At 35.9% G+C, this 20,290-nt stretch overlaps 4 protein-coding genes across 5 annotated transcripts; 1 reads left to right on the top strand and 3 right to left on the bottom strand.

Moving 5' to 3' along the window:
• Positions 1-5,262: 5,262 nt before the first annotated feature.
• Positions 5,263-6,378, bottom strand: LOC102608585 (small heat shock protein, chloroplastic). Its single transcript, XM_006493123.3, has 2 exons — positions 6,057-6,378; positions 5,263-5,801 (listed from the first exon to the last, which is right to left on the bottom strand). Exons 1-2 carry the CDS (start codon positions 6,319-6,321, stop codon positions 5,365-5,367), a joined length of 702 nt encoding a protein of 233 aa, XP_006493186.2. The 5' UTR covers positions 6,322-6,378; the 3' UTR covers positions 5,263-5,364.
• Positions 6,379-7,269: 891 nt separating this feature from the next.
• LOC102608880 (probable proteasome inhibitor) lies at positions 7,270-10,985 on the bottom strand. The gene is made up of 9 exons (XM_006493124.3): positions 10,707-10,985; positions 10,437-10,611; positions 10,223-10,348; positions 9,540-9,626; positions 8,806-8,883; positions 8,604-8,638; positions 8,452-8,515; positions 8,294-8,371; positions 7,270-7,634 (listed from the first exon to the last, which is right to left on the bottom strand). Exons 1-9 carry the CDS (start codon positions 10,879-10,881, stop codon positions 7,565-7,567), a joined length of 888 nt encoding a protein of 295 aa, XP_006493187.2. The 5' UTR covers positions 10,882-10,985; the 3' UTR covers positions 7,270-7,564.
• Positions 10,986-12,265: 1,280 nt separating this feature from the next.
• Positions 12,266-13,938, top strand: LOC102609167 (uncharacterized). Its single transcript, XM_006493125.4, has 5 exons — positions 12,266-12,647; positions 12,754-12,971; positions 13,186-13,222; positions 13,306-13,564; positions 13,699-13,938. Exons 1-5 carry the CDS (start codon positions 12,420-12,422, stop codon positions 13,779-13,781), a joined length of 825 nt encoding a protein of 274 aa, XP_006493188.2. The 5' UTR covers positions 12,266-12,419; the 3' UTR covers positions 13,782-13,938.
• Positions 13,939-14,209: 271 nt separating this feature from the next.
• LOC102609458 (polyadenylate-binding protein-interacting protein 12) lies at positions 14,210-20,290 on the bottom strand. Of its 2 annotated transcripts, none has more exons than XM_006493127.4 (11): positions 20,032-20,290; positions 19,370-19,891; positions 19,144-19,254; positions 18,995-19,039; positions 18,837-18,909; positions 18,642-18,754; positions 18,072-18,131; positions 17,935-17,982; positions 17,777-17,845; positions 14,729-14,790; positions 14,210-14,641 (listed from the first exon to the last, which is right to left on the bottom strand). In XM_006493127.4, the coding sequence occupies exons 2-11, from the start codon at positions 19,823-19,825 to the stop codon at positions 14,584-14,586; spliced, it is 1,095 nt and encodes a 364-aa protein (XP_006493190.1). In that variant the 5' UTR covers positions 19,826-19,891; positions 20,032-20,290; the 3' UTR covers positions 14,210-14,583. The 2 variants fall into 2 exon arrangements, with proteins under 2 accessions (XP_006493190.1, XP_006493189.1); XM_006493126.4 differs by having other exon boundaries at positions 19,370-19,901.

The raw sequence follows: 20,290 nt of genomic DNA on the forward strand, positions 1-20,290 counted from the left end.
ACTAGATGCGTCTGTCTCAATAAAAAAAGTATCATTGAAATTAGGCATGGCTAGTGTAGGAGTACTAGTCATGGCCTTTTTCAAATTGATAAATGCTTTTTCTACTTTTGGATTCCACCCAAATTGCCCTTTTTTGAGAAGATTTGTGAGTGGTCAAGCCAATATCCCGTACCCTTGGACAAACTTCCTGTAGTAACTGGTTCGACCAAGGAGCACTTGCTCGCTTTAAGGAAGAATTGATGCTGTTTGAGAATTTCCATTGCTTGTTTAACATGCTCAAGATGACAATTCTAAGAGGGGCTGTATATTAATATATTGTCAAAGAAAAGAAGGATAAAATTTTTGAGATAAGGACAAAAAATAAAGTTCATGATGGCATAGAATGTCGATGGCACGTTGCACAATCCGAACGACATTACTAAGTATTCGTAATGTTCGTTGTGTATACGAAAAGTCGTTTTATGAATGTCAGCTGGATTTACCCATACCTAGTGATACTCGGCCCTTAAGTCCAATTTGGTGAAGTATACGATCCCATGTAACTCGTCTAACATGTCGTCTACTGTGGGAATTAGAAATTGATCATTGACAGTGGCGTTATTGTGATATAATCCCATTAATATAGTGGAAGATAATATCGGGCTACGGTCCCGTGATTTTTACCGCTTTGAGTTTTCCATGTAAAAATCTATGTCTCTTGTGGTTGGTTTTTGCTTTAAATTTATTGGTTTATTTTTCTACCTATTTATTTGTGGTGCACATCCTATTTTAATCACACAAATAGGGAAAATATTTTATTTCTGCTTAATTTGCAGCTGCTTGCAGTAGTCCCTTTCCCAACAGAGTGGTATCAGAGTTTCAGGTTTTATTTTTATTACTTGTGTGGTTGAGAAGGAGGATTCCTCGGCATGCATGATTAAATTGAAGTCATGGAATTATGGTATTTAGAAGTATAGGATGGAAGATTTGTTGTACATGAAAGACTTGTATGAACCCATTGAAGGCGAAGAAGCTAGACCCGCTGATTTAGATGATAAGAAACGAGCTTAATTAAACCAGAAGGCCGTGGCTACTATTAGATTATGGATTGATCAAAGTGTTTACCACCATGTGGGGAAGGAATCCAGGACTGATGTTCTTTGGAGAAAATTATAGACAATTTATGAGCAGCCAACAGCACAGAATAAAGCCAGTCAGATGAAAAGGCTTGTTAACTTGAAATACAAAGAGGGGCTCAGTATAACTGAACACACTAGTGAGTTTCAGGACTTGGTTGATCAATTGACTACTATGGAGATTATTTTAGATGATGAGTTACAAGCACTATTGTTGCTTAGTTCTTTACCTGACAGTTGGGAGACATTAGTGGTGTTAGTGAATATTTCAGCGCCAAACGGAAAATTAACTTTGGATATGGTTATAGTAGATTGTGGAAAAGATAATAGGCGAAAGAAAATGGTGATGCTGAGAAAAATGACAAAGAGAACACTGCAGCCATAGTTGATGGTGATTTGGGTATTATTTATGATGAGAGTTCAGTAAATCTCACTTGCCATACTAGTGATTGAGTGATTGATTCGGGTGTTTCGTTTCATGTTACTACACATCGTGATTACTTCACATTCTATGTTAATGGTGATTATGGCCATGTTCGGATTGGAAATGAGGGGGCATCCAAGATTGTAAGCATAGGAGATATTTGCTTGGAAACCAGCATTGGCTGTAAGTTGTTGCTTCAAGATGTTAGACATATGCCAGATATTCGTCTTAATTTAATCTCTACAAGTGAGCTTGATGGTGGTGGTTATACTAACCAATTTGGTGAAGGAAAATGGAAGCTCACCAAAGGCTCCCTGGTGTTAGCTAAGGGGAGGAAAGTAAACACTCTATATGATAGAAGCTAAGATCAAGAAGGAAGATGTGAATTTGCTGTAAAAGATTCTGACATTGAGATATGACATAGAAGACTTGGTCACATTGGTGAGAAAGGGTTGTAAACTCTTGCCAGAAAAAGATTTCTACCCAGCTTCGCAGGTATGGCCCTCAAGACTTGTGTTCATTGCTTAGTTGGAAAGACACAAAGAGTAGCTTTTAAAAGTTTTTCTCCATCTAGAAAGTCACAAATCCTTGATTTAATTCACAGTGATGTTTACATGATGCAAAGTAGATCAATAGGAGGTGCACTTTATTTTGTGACTTTTATTGATGACTGTTCTAGAAAAGTGTGGCTTTTTGCTTTAAAATATAAAGACCATGTGTTTGATATATTTAAGTTCTTCCATGCTTATGTTAAGAGAGGGACAAGAAGAAAATTAAAATGCGTTAGGGTAGATAATAATGGTGAGTACAAAGGGCCATTGAGCAGTATTGCAGATCCTATAGAATCAAACTTGAGAAAACTGTACCAAAGACCCCGCAACAGAATGGTGTCGCAGAAAGGATGAATAGAACAATTGAAGAGAGGGTCAGATGTATGCTTTCTGATGCCAAGCTTCCTAAATCCTTCTAGGCAGAGGCTATGCATATTGTAGCTGACTTGATTAACCTTTCTCCTTCAGCTCCATTAGACGTCAATGTACCTGAGAGAGTTTGGACTGAGAAAGATGTATCTTATAAACACTTAAGAGTGTTTGGTTGTAGAGCATATGTTCACATCCGCAAAGATAAGAAATCGAAGCTTGATGATAAAGCCAAGGAATGCATTTTCTTAGGCAGCATGAAAAATTTGGGTACAGATTAGAAAATTGATCAGAAGTAGAGATGTTGTGTTTCTTGAAGATCAGGTAGTTGGTGATGCAGAGAAGAATGATGAGTCTCAGTCATTTCTACAAATTCCTATTATTCCAACTTCAGTTTCTTCACCTGTAGCTCATGATGATCATGAAGGAGCTGGAGAGGATAATAATGGTGGTCCTAGAGAACCAGTTGACCAAGCACCTTTAGAACCACCAGCATTGCCAGTTGAGCTAGAATTGAGAAGATCTACTAGCGAACAACGACCTTCCACTAGATATCCTCCACATGAGTATGTGATGCTTATAGATGGAGGGGAGCCAAAATGTTTTGAAGAAGTCATGTCTCTATGCAAGAGGAGATGAAATCCTTGAATGAGAACAACACTTTTGACCTAATGAAGCTGCTTAAGAGAAAGAGAGCATTGAAGAACAAGTGGGTTTACAGGTTAAAGATTGAAAATAAATCACAACAACAGTATAAGGCTAGATTGATTGTAAAGGATTTCGGTCAAAAGAAAGGTGTTGATTTTGAAGAAATATTTTCTCCTATAATGAAGATGTCTTCTATCCGAGTTGTTTTGGGATTAGTAACTAGTTTGAACTTGGAGATTGAACAGCTTGATGTAAAGACAACTTTCTTACACGATGACTTAGAGGAGGAAATATACATAGAGCAACCTGAAGGATTCAGTATCAAAGGTAAAGAAGAACTTGTGTGTAAGTTGAAGAAAGTTTGTATGGGCTGAAACAAGCACCAAGATAGTGGTACAAGAAATTTGATTATTTCATGGAGAATCATGGTTTCAACAAGATTATGTGCGACCATTGTGTTTTTGTGAAGAAGTTTGGTGATAATGATTTTATCATTCTTTTACTTTTATGGGGATGATATGTTAATTGGTGGCCAGGATGCTAATAAGATTGACAATCTGAAGAGAGAGCTTAGCAAGTCTTTTGCAATGAAAGACTTGGAACCGATGAGACAGATTCTTGGCATGAAGATTTCTCGTGATAGAAAAGTTAGGAAGTTATAGTTATCTCAAGAAGTATATGTTGGAAGAGTTCTTGAAAGATTTAACATGGGCAAGGCAAAATTTGTTTGTTCTCCACTTGCAAGGCATTTCAAGCTTAGTTCTGAGCATTGTCCTACAAGTGAAAAAGAGAAGCAAGAGATGAGAGGAGTTCCTTATGCTTTGGCAGTTGGTAGTTTGATGTACGCCATGATTTATACAAGACCAGATATTGCTCATACAGTTAGTGTAGTTAGTCGGTTTCTCTCCAATCCGGATAAAGAACACTGGACAACAGTGAAGTGGATTCTCAGATATCTCAGAGGCACTTCCAAGGCTTGTTTATGTTTTGGTGGTGACAAATTTGTGATACAAGTGTACACGGATGCAGATATGGCAGGAGATGTTGACTCGAGAAAATGTTTATCAGGATATTTGCTCACCTTTGTAGGGGGAGCAGTCTCATGGCAGTCCAGACTTTAGCATTGTGTTGTTTTGTCTACCACAAAAGCAGAGTATATTGCAATTACTGAAAGTTGCAAAGAAATCTTGTGGATGAAGAATTTCCTACAAGAGTTGGGTATGAAGCAAGATAATTTTATTGTGTATTGCAGAGTGCCATTCATTTAGCAAAAAATTCAACATACCATTTAAAATCCAAGCATATTAATGAGGTAACATTGGATACGAGACGTGCTTGAGAAGAAACAGTTGCAGTTTGAGGAGATACACACAACGAAGAATGGGTCAGATATGATAACAAAGTCATTGCCTAAGGAGAAGCTGAAAAGCTGTATGCAGAGAGCAGGCTTGGTGGTGCCCCCACATGATCTGGAGGGGAAGATTTGTTGGGTTTATCTTATTTAGGATCCAAAAGTCTAAAGTCCATTGGTTTGTAATTATTACTAAACCTTAAACTTGGATGAAATTTATCATGTAATTTGGCTATAAAAGCAAGCGCTGACCTAATGGAATTGTGCATGAAAAATAACGGCAGCAACTTTTAGTGGAAGAAAAGCGGCAAAAGAGAGAGAGAAAAGTCGGTAGAAGAAAATAGTGATTTCAATCTTTAATTAAGTGATTGGAAGACGAAATTAACTCTATTTTCTTCTAAATTTTGAGAATAAATTTCTAACATCGCCTTCTATAATCTTATTGGTATTGATTTTTATTTTATTCTCTTTTTAACTATTATTTAAAATACCTATTTATTAAAAAAATAATTATTAAATTATTACTGTAAATTAAGAATAATGAAATTCTTAATGTTAATAACCTTTAGTATTATTTAGAGAAAAATTTATACTATAATCTCATTAATATAATAAAAAATTATATCAAACTACAATCTCATAATTTTTCCCACTATAAAATTTTCACGTAAAAATTTATGTCTTATAATTAATTTTTACTTTAAATTTATTAATTTATTTTTATCTATTTATTTGTGATAAACATCTTATTTTAATCACACAAAAAAAATTATTTCCGCTTACAGTATTCCTTCCCCAACATAATTCTATACATAAATTTCTCAATTTATTTATGCACTTAAAAAGCTGGACATGTAGATCACAAAACCTTAACATACACATTGCGCTAGGCACACATCATTATAATTACAGAATCTGAACATCAATGACCTTGCGCTCCACATTGGTCTTAGGAATTGAAATGTAAAGAACACCATTCTTGAGCTCTGCCTTGACCTTATCTTTCTCACAGTTATCAGGAAGCTGGAGACGAGTATCGTAAGAGCTAAAACTTGCACCAGACCAACTCGGATCACCTCCAGCTTCTTCTGCCCTGTGCTCTCCTTTAATGACAAGGACATCATCTTCCACCGACACTTTGACATCCTCCTTAGAGAGTCCAGGCATGTCAAATCTCATTTTGATCTCATTTTCCTCCTCTTTGATGTCCCACGGTGTTCTCACCTGGCCTCCCCCGCCAGCCCGGCTCCTCCCCGGAAAAGCCATCGTATCCTCTAATAGACGGTCCATTGTGTCCAGCATCTGCCGCATTGTCCTCGTTGGAAACGAGGGATCCATCAAACCTGCAACCCAAAGTCGTACATTTTTTAGAATTGGGTAATTAAATCGGTGTTCAATTTACTTCCAAACCTTATGATTTAACATAATCAGTATTTTATTAACTATAAAATCATGCAAAGGCAACTGCTCAATACCCCTAGCAGCTGCAACGCAAACTAACATAGTCTAACAGAGCATGTAAAACTTGTATTATTTAAATCACTGAATCCTACAGGCAACGGACGAAGGCAAAGACAAATTTAATTCGCTGAACTTACCGAAAGGTAAAATATCGAGAGCCGTTCTTCGAGGCCTCCTCTCCGCTTGGGTTCCTTGGTTACCGGAATTAACATGGACGTCAACCGAAGTATCCTTGTTCTCCCCACCAGCCTGAGCTCTCACGGCTTGTAGCCGATAGGCGCCTTTCCTTGACGTTGCCGGTAAGGTTACCGAGCATGGCGCCACATTTCTCCTAGCTATTGAGGTCCTGGCCTCGCGCGATACCAAGGGTGATGATGATGAGATAGATAATGTTGCAGCCATTTATTTTCACTTTGTTTTCTGAGCACTTGAGAGAATCGACCGATGGTTTCGTGGAGTGAGGAGTGGAGATATATACATACACACGCACACACAGGGAGAGAGAGGCAATCAATGAGATGTGAACAAGTGTGAAAGATTGGAGAGGCATCATGAAACTTGTAGAGTACGAAAATTCTGGACTCAACGCCCATCATCCACCATCCAAATTATACGTGATTATACTTTTGTGTCTTCTTCTTTCTACTGGTTTCTCATCCATTCGGGAAGCATCGCGAATGAAAAACTTTTTATTTACAATTGGACCCTTATATTTTATTGTATTTTACATTAAAGGACTCGGATCATGCTTTCAATTGTCCCAAACATAGTACAAGTTCGACTGTTTTGAATTTTTTACTGGTGAATAGTGAAAATTAAGCAACATTCATTAAGTACTAATAATTTTTTTTTTTAAAAGTCCGGTAACATACACCAAACTACCAATGAATTAAAAATATAGAAACGTTAATATTGGAAGACATTCCGTTAACAGTCCCCCAGGACAGGGCCAAATTATTGGTGAAAATAAAAAAAAAAATCTTTCCCCGTCGAGCTAAAAGTTCAGAGTAGAAACTATGGAATAGGCTTTCTATTAGTTGACAAGGAATTTGATTGGACTTCATATGCACCGAGTAGGAAATACATTTAGACAAAATGCGTTCAGCTAGCTTGGAGCAATTTCAAGATAGAACAACTTCCAGAACGCATCTTGTTACAATTGTTACAATTATTTTAAATTCAGTTACAGACATCCAACGGTTCTGGAGACTATTCTACGTTGGAGCTGCTCCAACCGTAGCAACTGCCGTGCAAAAATAATGTTGCTCTTTACCTCTTTCATTGGTGCTATATGAGGATCGATTATAAACTTTGAATTTCAAATTTTGTAAGCTTACCAAAACTATTGAATAAATCATAAGACCGTGTATGCTAAGTTGTATTAGATGGTAAATGCATTTACAGTCCTTGTACAGTCGTATGGTAACAAACTTTAAATAGCTATTTTTTGAGTTTACTACTTGGCATTTGGTCGGCAAAATACCTACCCGTCCATACAGAAACACCAAGAAACCAGAGTATACAAAATGCTATAACTCAAGCCACAATATAAACTGAAGATCTACACGGCTGGAATGAAATTCCCAGCCAAAACAGACAAGAACGAAAACAATTGAATGTGGATCAAACGCGTCCAGGAAGTCTCTTAGATAAAATCAGAACCACCCGGGCGAAACTCCAGGTCTGGATGAGTCCGATCAGGCCCTCGTGGGTTTCTGCTAGTACAAGAAAGCAAAAAATGTCAGATTTCCACACCATCTTAATCTGATCTCTGTTTGTGTTCAAACAATAGTGTGCCAAATTTATTGAAAGAATCCCTTAATGATCAAACTCAAAGGTCGGCACCAGTTGCTAGAAAAAGCTTCAGAAAAGGGGCAATAGCAAGAATATTTTCATATTTATTTGTAAGTGCAGAAAAGTCGCTAAAATTTGTGTTCACCAACTCTTTGCGGGCCTAATGCAAAATGAAATACATGTCCCAAATACCAACATTTTTCTTTCTTTATTTTCTCTTTTCTAATTCATTCAACTTGAACTCCCAAAAAATGGACCATCATATGCAATTTTTCATCAAGTGCAAATCCTGCATATGGAACATGAAAAGTTTCATAATTTTATCAAATAGTGATGGCATAAATTCTTCAAATGAACCACAACAGACCAGATATCACCATCAGGTCAGGCTGAATCACTAGATTGAGCTAACTATTAATCACCCTAGACCACAAAATCAATGAGCCAAATGAAGGTTAGGTAGACAAATACAACTTATAACCATATGTTTACATGAGGAATGCTGAATTTCACTCTTCCCTCAATTTTCTTCTGTAAGTTACCATGTTATAAGACCATGAGAATCTTAATTCACATATACCTGACAAAACGATTAGGTTCAAATCCAGGAATTCCAGGCGGGCCGTAGGGATCAAAACGAGCACCTGGAGGAACAGGCCTGCATCACAAATCCAAAAGAATCAGATCCCACACAGATGCTAATTTCAAATAAGCCAAGACATTTTCTTAAGAACTCACGGGTTCCCTCCAGGAAAACTAGGGTCTCCACCAATTCCACCAAAAAAGCCAGGATGATCAGGTCCTGTGTCCACATGATAAAAGTCAGTAAGTCTGGAGAGGTGACAAACTTATATCAAACAACTTAGTAAAACAAGCCTTGTCTTACAGACCTATTAGCATGCTCCCATCACCGCCAAAGCCACCCCTGAAAGGCAGTTAAAATAGACATATACATGTTACAATTACAAAGAATAGTAATGACAAACAATTAATGATTTCGGATAGTGACACGCAGTTAAAATAGACATATACATGTTACAAGTAGAATGAAATAGCAATGACAAACAATCAATAATATGGATACTAACATACCTTCTAGGATACATTCCAGCACCAGGGCCAGGAAAAAGATCGCTACCACGACTTGGGTTGATAGGAGGAACAGGAATTCTACAAAGCAAATTACCACACAAAGTTAGAGTCTCTGGGTTATCATAGCAAAAGGGGTGATCAAAGGGAGGAATTGCCAATAATTATTCAATTCAAGCCTAGAGATTCTGGAAATCTGGTAAGTTTGGCATATGAGCATCCAAACTTGCTATTTAATCAACAGGCAAGTGCAGAACATTATATTTTGTACTTCAAAATAGCATGGGAAACTTACGACCAAGCACCAAAAGCCTCATCCTTTGGAAGTTAGAACAGAAACAAATGGTCACAGTAAACAGACCATCACTACCCAATTTCAAGATATGAAAGATTATTGGGTACTAAGACTCAAAGACAACATTATTCTGCTAGTCCATCGTCAATTACCATAAATAGTCACTCACATGAACAACAGAGTTCATAATAATTGAAGAAATTTTTTAATGCATCATATAATGAATCTGTAGCAATTGCAATGTATTAATCTAAGTCCCATGAATATACAGGGAATAAAATTAGTCAATGATAGTAAGATTAGCTTTTCAGCCAAGAATGGGATTATCCCCGAAAGCCCCCTTCAGACTTACAGCCCCCCCCCCCGCCCCCCCAAAAAAAAAAAAAAAGAAAGAAAACACTCAAAAAGAAAGAAAAAGACAAAAAGAAAAGCAAAGATTAACCCTGTAACATAAGATTGAGGCCCGTCATGCTCAAATCCAAAAGCAGGATCGGTTACAATAGGCCTTGATCCTTCACATCTTTCTGAGCTGCAAAGCACCACAAAATTCCGTGAAAAGCTTATTTAAAAGATGGCATCCTTGTTGTGCATCTCTAGGCGGATCAAAATTAAAAAATAAAAATAAAAATGAAAATAAATAAAACATATAACAGCTTCAAATTTCAGCAAAAAGAATATAACTCCATATTTAACACAATACTCCACTTTGGAAAATTAGGTGTACACTGAATCATTGACAAGAAAGCTACATTTCAATGTGAAATATATAGCAAAGAAATAAGAAACAATTTTTTAATTCTCCAAATCATTCAGAAGTAGAATTCAAAACTTGCTTCATATATTCGTATCATATTGGTAATCGAACAAAATCAATACATGCTCAACTGTTCCTATAAAAACATATAAATTGAACCACAATGTTGATCTAGACCCTAGCTTCAGGATCAACAACAATAACTCTTATAAATTTAGTCATCCAACATGGTTTACATATATCATTCACAAAACCAATGAAAAACATGATATCATCATCTTTTTTCTGATTATCATGTATGCCTAAATTGCAATTAGTTTTTTGTTCTCAAATACAACTGACTCATTATATGCAAACTTTAGGGAACTCACCTAGCTGTTTTTGGGGAGCCGTATAATTTTGAAATAATGTCTTTATCAAGATCTGTCACAAGCTTCTCTAAATTCTTGAACTTATCAGAGTAATTGCCTCCATTTTCTGCAACGTAGTCTGCAACACTGTTACAAAACACCACCACAGCATTAACAATATAACAAATATACAAAATTGCAAAACAAAGAGAGGATCCAAAATCCAAACGCGTACTTGATTTCGAGATGCACAGGCTCCGAAGCTCCCTCAGCTAATGCATCAACCAGCAATTTACTGTTCATCACGAGACACTTCACCAACACTTTCTTTGAACCTTTCTCAGGGTTTATAAACAGAAACGCGTAATTATCATCAGCTAGTTCGTTCCAGTGATCAATTCCTACTTCATCTACACAACCACAAAGACACAGCCGTTTAGTAATTAAAAAAATAATGAGTAAATAAAATAAAATATTATTTTGCTGAAGTAATTCATTTCAGTACCGGTGGAGGAGGAGGGAGAGGTGAACTCGGTGTCCGCGGCAGGTCCAGTGGCGGTTAACACGTGTCCACTGGCAAGGAAAGAGGCGTGAACGACAAATGCAATTTTATCGAAGTCGTTTCGAAAGGTAGGTCTTGCCGCTCTTATCACGGCCATCACTGATTTCTCGTTCGGCATTTTTTTTTTAATTTTTTTCCTGTCTTTGTTTTTAGAGTTTATGAGAGAGCGAGGTCTTGTTTCGAATGTCTGCAAATTTGATGGTGTATTTAGTCGAGGGTTAAGGAATAAGAATGAAAGAATCATAATAAAATTAAATTAAATTTTTAAATGTAATTTGATGATAAAAATAAAATGTGTGGTTAATATAATTAGAGAATAAAAAATGAGAATTTTATTTTTACAGGGATTGGGAATAAGAACGAACTAATGAGAATTAAATTTTTATTTTATTTTATTTTTATTTTTATATATTTTTTGAATTATTTTTATTTAAATTATGATTAATTTTATTATTTTAAATTTTATTATTAATAAATTTTATTAATTTTATTATTTTAATTATTATTATTAATATTTATTATTATTAATTTTATTTTTTTAATTAATATTATTTTTATAATAATATTTATATATATATCTAATTAATAAAAATTATATTATTTAATACTATAAATATTTTAATAAATTAATTCTCAATTTTATTTTTTATTTTTATTTATTTTACTAAATAAACACATCATTAACATTCTAATACATTCATATTCTCATTTATTTTTATCAAATAAATATTAAAATTCCATCCTCATTCTTTATTTCTATCTCAATCTATTACCGGCCCATTATCATTTTACGTTATTCCCAAAGTAAAGCACCACGAGTGAAAATAGACAGTTAACTCTCACCCTCAAAACGGCAGCGTTTATTTGCTGAAGTTCACAGGTTCAAAACGGCAGCGTTTTCAGCGACTTCGTGCTTCGCTCTGGGCTGGCCCGGAAAGAGTATCTTTTCTGAAGTTGACAAGCATACTTAGCCTGCAAGCAATAGATTATTTAAATGCAATTTAATAATAGGAAAATGATCCATATTCTACGCGTACAAACTAGATATTACCAATTAGTACAAGAAGATATATACGTAGAGAAAAGGACGTTGACATCACCATTCGATGAAATAGTCGAAGAAATTTTTATATTTTAAAAAATAATTACGCATATATATTTTTTTACATATAAAAGTTTTTTGATAAAATTTGAGGGTGTACATAAGTTTATTGCGATTATTGTTTAATATTGAAAAAAATTACGCGTCTAAAATATGATTATTTTAAAATACAAGAATGAGTATGCATATCTTAAAAAAAGATCGGTATGACTAATTCGAAAACTAAGAGGCTATTTTATGCCTGATGTTGCTGAAAAGAAATATAAGAATAGACAGATTGTGCACATAAATTAATCAACGTAGTTGGTTACAGCAAGGCACGTAATAGCCACGTATCCTTTGGACCCAATGGGAGCATAGTGAGAACACATTCATATCATTTGTAACAGTTGTAGTTTCCTTGTTGAGGGTATCTGTGTCGGGATCACAGGCTTGGAAAATCTAGTAAATTTTCCTAGAAAGTATAGTACATATCAAACGGCTCTTTTTTTTTCATTTCTTTTTTTATTTTCCCACTTATATGACCGTTGGCTTCCTTTAACTATCATTGTGTCATGTTTGATATGTCTGAGGCCGAGCAGCAAAGCCGGAACAAGATGGTATTGGTAAGTGACACAACGTCAACAACGACGACGAGTAAATACAGCAAGATCTTTGTTGGAGGATTGGCTTGGGAGACTCGAACTGAAACCATGAAGCATTATTTTGAGCAGTTTGGTGATATCCTTGAAGCCGTCGTCATTACTGATAGGGTTACTGGAAAATCAAAAGGATATGGCTTTGTAATTTTTATTCCCCGTCTCATCTCATCTCTTTCTTTGCAGCCCTATCCCTAGCTAGCTAGTTCATTTTATTAAGTTTGTTTGTTTAACCTCTTTTTTTTTAAAGGTAACTTTTAAGGATCCGGAATCGGCAAGCAGAGCATGTGAGAATCCTTATCCAGTGATTGATGGAAGGCGAGCTAATTGTAACCTCGCGCACCTAGGTGCTCATCACAAGAAACGCCCACCTCTTCTTCATGGCAATGTTACAGCAGCGGAACCATCGACAGTTGATTTTGGTCAACCACCGGTTCCTCAATATGCATTTTCTTATTCAACTTATGGGTGAGTTAATATTACTGAGTCAAAAATTTAGATAAATGATTGAAAAATGCTACTAGGTCCCAACCGTGACGCAACGGTGACAGAAACATAGGTGAAGCGTCCCTCTTTCGCCTTTATTTCGGACTCTATTTCAAACTTTCTTCCAGTGCATTATTCTTCTCATCAATTTACTGCCTGGCTACTAATTTACGTTATTGTTTAATATTATATGCAGATATCCTACTTTCTCCCATAACATTAATCATTCAATGGTTAGTTATGGTTCCTTTAAATAACTTGAACAGCACCTCATTACAAGTTTTGATTAAAATGAAAGTGGGTGTACTCTGCGCAGAATTATTACAATGCTTATTATGGTGGGCTAGGGCAAGGACAACAACAGTTTTCGTCATATTATCATCCCAACAGGTTCAGGTTCCCCGGAGCTGGAGCCTATACAAATTACCATCCATTTCCATTGTATTTGTATACTCAGGCTCCGGTTCCGGCTCCGGCTCAGGCTGAGCAGCAACAGAGTAGCCCAAATCAGCACCCCAAAATGGTTCATTTCCCTTATTTTCCCCAGCATTTCCCATCATCGCTCACTGTTACTGGTAAATTATACATCTTATTACATTTTCATATCTATGAACTACTTCGATCCCATCTTACCTGCTACAATTTACAAATTTTCAAAATAAAACTTGAAAAGTTCAACAGAATTAAAGTATATTGCAATTTGCCACAGAAAATGTAGCAGCAGGGGCAATGCAACCAGGGACTAGGACTGGGACTGGGACTACCTCTCTACGAGACAACACCAAGGGTTAACGAGAGTAGTCTTTCCATATTCATTATACAAAAAAATTTTATGTTGAATGACCAGAGACAGAAGCTATCTAGCATAGATGTTACCATACATTTTATTTTCGTTGTACCTAATATATATATATATATATATAGTATAGAAACTATCTCTTTCAAGTCATGAAGCTTCTGCTGATCAAAATTCACATTTCACATTCTAAAGAGAGGAGAATTGAAAACTTTCTTTTTTTTTTAACACAGGCTTTTCTTAACTAAACTTAAAAAAGAAATTTTTTTTAAGGAAGAGTAGTGCAAGACATATCAAAATTTTGGGATTGTTCATTATTTTAACCAAATTTAATTATATTCTTACAATAAAGATCCAAGAGTGGAGAGTCAACCACCAAGTAAGATGCATGCAAACCATAACAAGAAACTAGCAGACACAGATATGAATAAACAGCGTAAATATCGTGAAGAAGAAAAACATTGCAGAATATTTCAAAGTCTTCAGTTGTTAGATATTTCTAACATATCAGTTTCAGGGACCACCCCAACAGAATTCAAAATGATGTGAAACATAGATTTAATGCATTCATATCCTCAAAATCCCATAACTACCAAACTCTCTATAAGGCATCAACTCGAGAGATATGTCATAAATAACCCCTTAGAGGTGACAGAGATACCGGGCCGAGACACATAAGACTAAAGATAAACATAGTCACCACAAGTACCTCAAAAGATATTTTCTGTATCTATGTATATATGCATGTAAAGATAGTATTGGCAGTTGATCAATCCACAGAACATTCAAGAGCATCACTCAATGCAAGGGCGGGCGAGGAGCCCGTGGACGAACTGGAGTCTTGGAGGGGCTAACCCTGCATATAGAAAACATTGAGAAATTTCAGAATAGAAACTGAATGGAAATTTATATCATTTAAAACTGAACAGTCCGCCAAAACAACCTTATAGGCAGTGATCCCAAGACAGCACCACTACAGTTAAGAGCCGCAATCGCACTCTCAGCCTGCGAGAGCAAAATTACAGCATTAAACTTAGTAGCATAAATAAAAAACTAAGAGATCTTTTCATGATATAAATTTCCATATAACAAAAAAACCTCAATAAAATAATAAACAAAAAGAATTCTAGCCGATTACCATCCTTCAAGTTTAGGTCATTTTTCTATTGCCAAACTTTACAAGGCCTACAAAGGCAGGAACCTATTCCACAAAGACATGCATCACGTATCCAATCACTGAGGGAAAGCGGGAAAACGAGGAATGTTCTAATCGTAAGTGGTCCAAGAACTCGTAAGAACCATACTAACAATATGTATACCCCATAATACAAAATGATGAGGGAAAACAAAGAAGGAATTGCTAGGAAGATAAAGATCAAACAAGAAGAATAAAACGAAAGGGGAAAGGAGAAGGGAGAGTAGAGAATTTCCCAACAAGCCATATCAAACAACAATTAATTAGGCATTCTTAATTGGCACATCCAAATTCCAAACACATGTAGTGCAGTAACAGCAATGTTGTAGCACTCTTCCAGAGAGCCACCACAACAATATCTAAAATTCGCTCTTCAGGCCAGTGGTGCTGATACCCCTTTTCTTTATTAGGATAGGAACGCACTCAAAATTTCCATATTTGCAACCTTTCATGCATGTCTCATTACAAAACTAGTGACAGACCCAACTTTCGCTACAGATTACCAGAGCATGAATTAATAAAGAGAGAATACAAAATGCACAACTGCCAGGAACAGACATTAGAATACAAATTATGTATCTTATACATGCTGGGACTGAAGTTATGGGTCTAAACTTTTAAATCTACAAACTAAAAAGGGTCAACAAGCAAACAAATACATCTTTCTCAAAGAAGAAGAAGAAAAGCAAACAAGTACATTCACAACCATTATCATCTCTAGATGGTCCTATAGGGAAACACTATATAATCAACAATTATATACAAAACAGACCCCCAAAAATTAAAAAAAAAAAAAAAGAAAAAGAGGAAGAAAAAGAAATAGAATAAGCGCATAAGCAAAAGAGAGAGAAACCATACAAGGTGAGTCATTGAAATTTTATATTCATAATACTGTAAAGAATGGTGAGTTATGCTATAGCTCAGTTGTGAAAGGATAGAAAGACAGTACAAAGAATCGAAGATGACAAGAATAGGAGGCATATACATAAATGGCCTGCCTAAGCATAGGTAGGGAACACCAATCACACAGTATACAGCCAACCACAATACCAAATTGAACCTAAACCTTGCAAAAGAATCTGATTATAAGGAGTTAGATATGTGAAGAGCTGTGAACCCCAAATAGCAAATGTACAACGTACCACATCCTAACACTAACCCATATCCTCAGTTGAAAGCAGATCCAACAAAATAGCTAGCCAACAATAAACACCAAACTAGTTGGTCTCCAACCACTGAGATGTCTTGAGTTTTCCATGCCCAAGAATTTGTTATAAGACACTTGCAACACCTGAAAAGCTGTGCTTCCTCTTCAACCTTTTCAGAAGATGAAGGTTGTTGAACTATCGTTGGGACAGTAGTGCCAAACATGAAAATCAGGATAATGAGTGAGATTCCCAGCTATGATTGCTCTAACCTTGGAAGCTCTATGCCTTATAGCCTTAGGGTTCCTATATTCAATTTCTTCCCAGCCCTTGCCTAGCTCTGAATTGGCATCTGCAACTGATAACCACAGCCTATCCCCAGTAAACTTCAGCTTATGTAGATTTGCACATAAAAGGCATAATGGACACCGTTTCAAAAGAATAAAAATGAGAGCCCAATGGTCCTCATTCCAAAAGAGCCCTCACCTCAACAATTGAAAGCACATCAGTTCTATTTTCAGCATACCCCAGCCTTGAAACAATGTTTGAGAAGATTTTATGCCTTTGCATGGTTTAAATAAGATTTGACTTCATTTAGAGAAAGAAACCATCCTCCCTCACACATCCCAGCCCACCCCTCCTTTCTCATCCTCCCTCACACATCCCAGCCCACCCCTCCTTTCTAACTCTCTCAACTCAGGTAATCACTCAAGAATTTGCCATTTTAGCAGTGGAAAAATTTTCTCCTACAATTCCCATTTCCCAAATCTCTTAGATAAATGGCCAGTGACACATGTTGCTAACTATGATAAGAAATGATTAGGAACACATATGGACATGAGAGCATGCTTGGAGTCCTATATAAAGGAGAAAAGAATTGCTCATATGAACAAAAACTTCCAGTTCCCATGCCTTCTAGTGTTACCAGCACCACACAAATATAGAACTAGCTTTCTTATTTCTACACAAACATAATTACTAAATTTATCACAAAATGGCATATTTAAATGACAAAACTCTCCTTTTCAAAAAGACAAAACTCTATTTTCCATAATTCATGCAAAGATCGTCTCATTATGACAAATAGTCCGATGTTCAGCTGCCATTATTAGGTGTTGCTTAAAAATACAAATTCTAAATGATCGAATTCATAAACAGTAAAAATAAACCAACAACAAAATTAAAGAAAGAAACAGGACTTAGAAAGATAAATTTACAAAACCGAGATGGAAGCTATCTTTTCTCCAATGCCTTATAATCTTGTCACTAATTACACTTTCATGAATTTTCCAAAACTTTTAAAAGTAATGTAGAATGAGAAAACTCTACTAAAACAAGATCTAACATTCTCATTGTTGACAGTAAGAAGTCCAACTCAGTACAAGAAATTAAAGAATTCTCAAAGTAGTTTAGTAAGCTAAGGGGTTAAACAAAGATAAAAAATACCACTAATTGTGCATCAAGAGAACAAAATATATAAATCCAGTGCAAAGGATTCTAACCCAAAAAAGAGGCTTTTCGGTCAAATTTGAACTACATTCTATGTAAACTCTAAATACAATTGTTTCTGCAATTAATAGCAAGGACCAAGTGTTTTTGTTCACATAACAGGTTATAAAAAACAAGCATGCCATGAAAACGGCTCGCTTACCATCGCAAACTCAACAAAAGCAATACGAGTTGAATGCTGATAGTCTCCAAGCAGCCTCAAACGTTGAACCTGCACAAATAAAATGTGTCCATAAGAAACCATGAATAATTGAAGGACAAAATCACTTCATTAGGTTGGTCATTTAAGCAACAACAAACCTCCCCACAAACTGATTCAAAGAAGAGTTTGATATCTCCTTGAGTAACCTACATCAATTGGACAAACAAGTCAAAAACAAATGTAACCGGTATTGCTCCAAATCACATACTACAATAAATGGCAAAATAGAAAGTACCTTTTTGTCAATATTTGTACAATAAATAGTTCTTGAGCACATCTCACGTTCATCTTCAGACTGATAAGATTAGAAAGCCAATCAATGCACCAAAATTAAGATCCATGCAGCTTGAATGTAGGGTTTTTCAAAGAAAATGAAATAAAACAAAACTTTAAACATGATACAGAACCAGATGATAAGCACAGAGAGAGACAAAAAAAGAAAAGACGGAGCGAGTGAGGGCAGAGAAAGAAACAGAGGGATAAAGGAAAGGAAGAAAGGAAAAAAGAGAGAACAACAACATGGTTTTTGGTTAACAAAAACATACCTCCAGACGCCAAATCTTCTTCATGAGGTAAATGCGAAATTTCTACTAAAAATATTCAAAACAAACTTACAAAAGTTTGCATAACACACCTAACATGACTAAATTTTTGCAAAAAACAAAACGGCAAAGTCATTTGATATAAAAACTTCACATCTAACTGGCATCGTGAAAATTTTGAAAATGAAGGGGCTTAATTGCATAAAAATTTTGAGGATAGTTGTTAACTATAGTGAGGCAGGTGGTTATAACAGATGTCTCACCCTTGGTAAAAAGGTTGGATTAACAGGAGCAATTGCAGTTTTTGAAGGCAGCACTCTAACGGGATAGAACCCAAGCATAGTCCCAGCCAAACTCAGAGCAGCCCTTGCACCTTCTGCAAGCACATTTTCTTTGAAATTCAGAACAAGAACAAATGTCTATTAATGAATATAGTATGCATAAGCTTTTAACAATACCTTCATCAGTGAACTCAACGAAGGCAAAACGGAGGACGGAGTTAGGATCACCACAGATGCGGCAATCAACAACCTTAGGACAGGTAATAATTTCAGAGCATAAGCCACTACTATCAAACTATAAAGGGAATATGAGAGCAAAATAAAACACAGAATACCTGTCCACAAGTGAGAAAGAGCGTTGCAAGCTGCTCTTCAGTAACCTGACATACAGAAAAAATAGGGAAACAATAGTAAACATCAGTGCACAATAAAAACAAACTAAAGCATAAAAGCAATAACTTTGCAGAAAGTTCCAGCTCTTTACCTGCTGATCAATGTCAGATACATACACAGTCCTCCTGATTACCTCGTCTTGCTGTGCATTACTTGTTCTACAATTCATCCTTCGTTTCCCTTGACTATAACCATTCCTCTTCTGAAAAGCAGTATTAAAAAGACAAAGTACCTTAATCAAAGAAAGAAAATACCAAACTAAGAGCCATACAAGAAGCTTAAAACAACTCAAGATCAAAAGTAAAGGGCACACATACCCTTCTAGTGGTAGTATGTCCATTGGTATTTGCAGTGCCATCAGTGTGCATTATAAAATTATTAGTGTACCCAAATCCATTAGGGCCGAAAAAGGCAGGATTAAAATTAAAAATTTGACCATTTGCAAGAGAAGGAGGCACAAATTCAGCAGCCATGGGATTCAACTTGGACAACATATCCACCAAATCCCTCATCTCGCAATCCTTGAAACTTTCACCCATTTTCCTTTCCATATGATTATCACTTGCATTCACATTCACAAACCCACCTCCAGCTCCAGCTCCAGGTTTTGTCTGCCCATTTTGTATCTGTATATTGGCATTGCCATTCCCACTTCTCTCCTTTGAGTGATCGTTGGAATTTTGTACATCATTTGAGTCAGATGACACCACAGTGTCATCCAAATTTTGATTCGATGAATCGATCTTAGCACCAGCATTCTCAGCGACCGCCATGATGATCAGTTTCTGAGTTTTTTTTCCCCCCCCAAAATGGGTCTCTTTTTTTTTTCTGAGATATCTCTGTGAAAATCTGCTCTTTTATTAGTCAATGATCTAAGATAAATGCTTTAAATTTAAATATTAAAAAAAACAAATTTTGAGAAAAACCCAGAATCTTATTGAACAGCAGTGGGAGAAAGAGAGAGAGACAGAGCTCTTACCTTATTCTCTCTTATCTAAAAACTTTCCATAAATGTGATGATGTAAAGATTAAGAAGCAAAGCAAAAACCAAACCGAAGCAACCACCAAAACCCACCCAAAATGAAAAGAAAAGATAAAACTGATGATCACTTCCCAAAATGAAATTGGGTGAAACAGAATACAAACTTTTTTGCTCTTTTAGTTTTTTTTTGTAAATTGATAAAAAGAGGGTTTAAGAGCGACAGATAAAGGGGTGTTTGTTTGTTTTCTAATGCGTT

Source organism: Citrus sinensis, chromosome 3 (genome assembly GCF_022201045.2).
Source record: "Citrus sinensis cultivar Valencia sweet orange chromosome 3, DVS_A1.0, whole genome shotgun sequence".
NCBI lineage: Eukaryota > Viridiplantae > Streptophyta > Magnoliopsida > Sapindales > Rutaceae > Citrus > Citrus sinensis.